This window comes from Galeopterus variegatus, unplaced genomic scaffold (genome assembly GCF_000696425.1).
Source record: "Galeopterus variegatus unplaced genomic scaffold, G_variegatus-3.0.2 Scaffold897, whole genome shotgun sequence".
Classification (NCBI taxonomy): Eukaryota; Metazoa; Chordata; class Mammalia; order Dermoptera; family Cynocephalidae; genus Galeopterus; species Galeopterus variegatus.
In genome coordinates this window covers 284,839-287,644 of record NW_007727008.1, presented here as the reverse complement: position 1 = coordinate 287,644, position 2,806 = coordinate 284,839, and the positions used below count along the sequence as shown (strand labels likewise).

The 2,806-nt window shown below is 37.9% G+C and overlaps 1 protein-coding gene across 1 annotated transcript in view; it reads right to left on the bottom strand.

The window, feature by feature from the left end:
- Positions 1-2,806, bottom strand: part of TBC1D9 (TBC1 domain family, member 9 (with GRAM domain)) — an 81,729-nt gene that overhangs the window by 28,937 nt on the left and 49,986 nt on the right. The window contains exon 10 of the mRNA XM_008573281.1: positions 1,708-1,837. Within this exon, the coding sequence (XP_008571503.1) occupies positions 1,708-1,837 (130 nt within the window). The remainder of the gene's footprint in view (positions 1-1,707; positions 1,838-2,806) is intronic.

Sequence of the window (2,806 nt, the reverse complement as noted above, 5' to 3'; positions counted from 1 at the left end):
AGCAGAATACAAAGAATTAATTAAAATCATGCCTTCAAACAACATTTAATATGTTTGAAAATAGTCATGGTATATTTTAAGTGAAAAATAGAATGTGGCAAAGCAGTATCTAGTAGGACCTTATTTTTCAAGTGTATGTTGCAAACACAAACATATACTTGAGGGAGATATGGTGAAATGCTCCTAGGATGAGTTGTTTTCCTTCATATTTTCTGCAATTTCCACAATAATCATGCATTACTTTATGATTCTAAAACACAACTAAAAATGTCTCATTTTAATATACATGGAGTCTCAATGAAAAATTTAAAAAATAATTACCAGTCTATCTTTCATTGAGTTAAGGACACACATTTTTGAAAAGGTTTCTACATCCAAACCAAATTTTTTTAAAAGCACTAAAGTTTTCACTGCAAGGGAGACTTTCTGACCTTACTCCATCCCTCACTATTTCTCTCTTATCCAGTTTGTTGCTAGCTGGAATACTGACCACCACAGCCAAGCAATCCCAAAACATCTGCAGAGGGCACAGTGTGCTCTGCAGACTATTTGTACTTTCTGCTTTCTTAATGATCACTGCAGACCATTCGTGCTTTCTCTTTCTTAATAATCACTTCTATGAAAGTTTACAGAGCAGAGGGTCAGGAAATGAAGAAATTATCAAGTGTTACAGGCACTGAGTCCTCGGGGCCCCGCCCCCCCCCAGCTGCTATGGGGGCACATGGCACTGTGGCTGCTTCACCTTGAGAGGCTTATTAGTTCTATTCTGAGGTTCAGCAGCAAATCGGGATGAGTCCAGGGTCATGGACTGGACCAGAAGGCATCCTCCCTCATCCAGCCCAAGCAATTTTAGGGGAATGCTAGGACTCTGATCTACTTTAGGCTGGTCTAAATGTCTCTGACTATCCACTTGAGAGAAGTCCTAAGTACTCAGCACGGGAACAGGAAGCGAGCTGATCTGTGAAGGTCAACCTCCCCATGCCTGCTCTCAACAGCCCCTCCTCAAACCACCCAGACTTGAAGCTGAGCTGCTACTAGATCAGGCTTTAGGGAGGGCAGAGTAAAGAACCAGAGGGCCAGAGTTGGTCATGCCATTTGATACCATGGTATTAGAACCACTAGAAGTCCTAGGCTCCATTCAGTGTCCATCTCTGGAGACCAAAGCTATCAACTAGTAGGAAGCTGCTTACTTCGGGCAACTATTTCTCACAGTGTATAAGGAAGCAGGTGAACCCATGGGTTATGCTATAGTTTGAATGTTTTGTCCCCTCCAAAATTCATGTCGAAACTTAATCCCCAATGCAACAGTGTTGCAAGGTGGGGTCTAATGAGAGGACTCTTCCCACATGAATGGATTAATGCTGCTATAAAAAGGGTTGCAGGAGTGGGCTCTCTCTCTTCTGTTCTTCTACCATATGAGGACATGGTGTTCCTCCCCTCTAGAGGATGCAGTGTTTAAAGCATCATCTTGGAAGAAGAGAGACAAGGCCCTAACCTGCTGGCACCTTGATCTTAGACTTCCCAGCCTCCAGAACTGTGAGAAATAAATTTCCGATCTTTATAAATTACCTAGCCTGTGGTATTCTATTAATGCAGCACAATACAGGCTAAGACAGAATAGCAATGGAAGTATGGACTCATGTCCAGCTGGGCCCCTCAGATCAATCATGGAAGGCTGTTAACACTGAGCTAGAAGGCAAAACCCACCTCATAGGAAGTTCTGATGAGCCTGAAGATGTCTACCTCGGGGTAAGGCTCCACGTCATCGCTTAGCAGGGAGTGCAGGTGAGGGATGGGAGGCAACGTGCTGTCCTTATTGGTCACACTGTCTAAGTACCTGGAAGAAGAAACGAATGAAAACTCACTGGGAGTCCATCCTTAGATGAGTGGATAATGAAAATGTGGTACATCTCCACAATGGAATACTAACTACTCTGCTGTAAAAAAAAAAAAATGAAATTCTACCATTCACAGCAACATGGATGGACTTAGAGAAAATTATATTCAGTGAAATAAGCCAGGTACAGAAAGAGATATACTGCATGTTCTCACTTATTTGTGGGAGCTAAAAATAACAAATAAATAAATATACAATCTGGTGGGTGGCAGGGGAGAAGAAGACACACCAATCACAATTCCCTGAACTTGTTAAGACAAGTGAACAGGTATGACGTTGATGGGCTGGTAGGGGGAAAGGAGGAATTGGTAAAGGGACACAAAAATCAACCACATTGTATATTGATAAAGTAAAAAAAAAAAAATTTTTTTTGTTAGATATTTCTTACTTCTGAAGAATTTCCAAAGATACACACTTATAGTAAAAAATATGGCCAATTGTAACTAAATGATTTATTCAGAGAAAAATAATTTGAGAAACAAAATTACATTTAAAAAATCTTTAAAACAAAAAATAATTATAATATATTAATAATTATATGATTTACGTGTAAATTAGTAATTTACATGATTTCCCATCATTCATCTAGTTATGTTAAATTCAATTTTCTATATTAAAACCTTGTATTCTTGAGATAAACTCAACTTTGTCATGATGTATTATCATTTTTATACATTCTTAAATTTGATTACCTTTTCTTTTTACTTATGTTGGCATTTTAGGTATAAAATTCTCTCCAAGTACTGCTTTAACTTCATTTCACACATTTTGATTTGTAGAATTTTTTATTATCATTCAAAAATATTTTCTAACTTTCATAATCATTTCTTCTTTGAACCTAGTATTATTTAGAAGTGTTTTTTAATTTTAACTAAAAGGTAACTCTTCTAGTTATCATTTTATTATTGA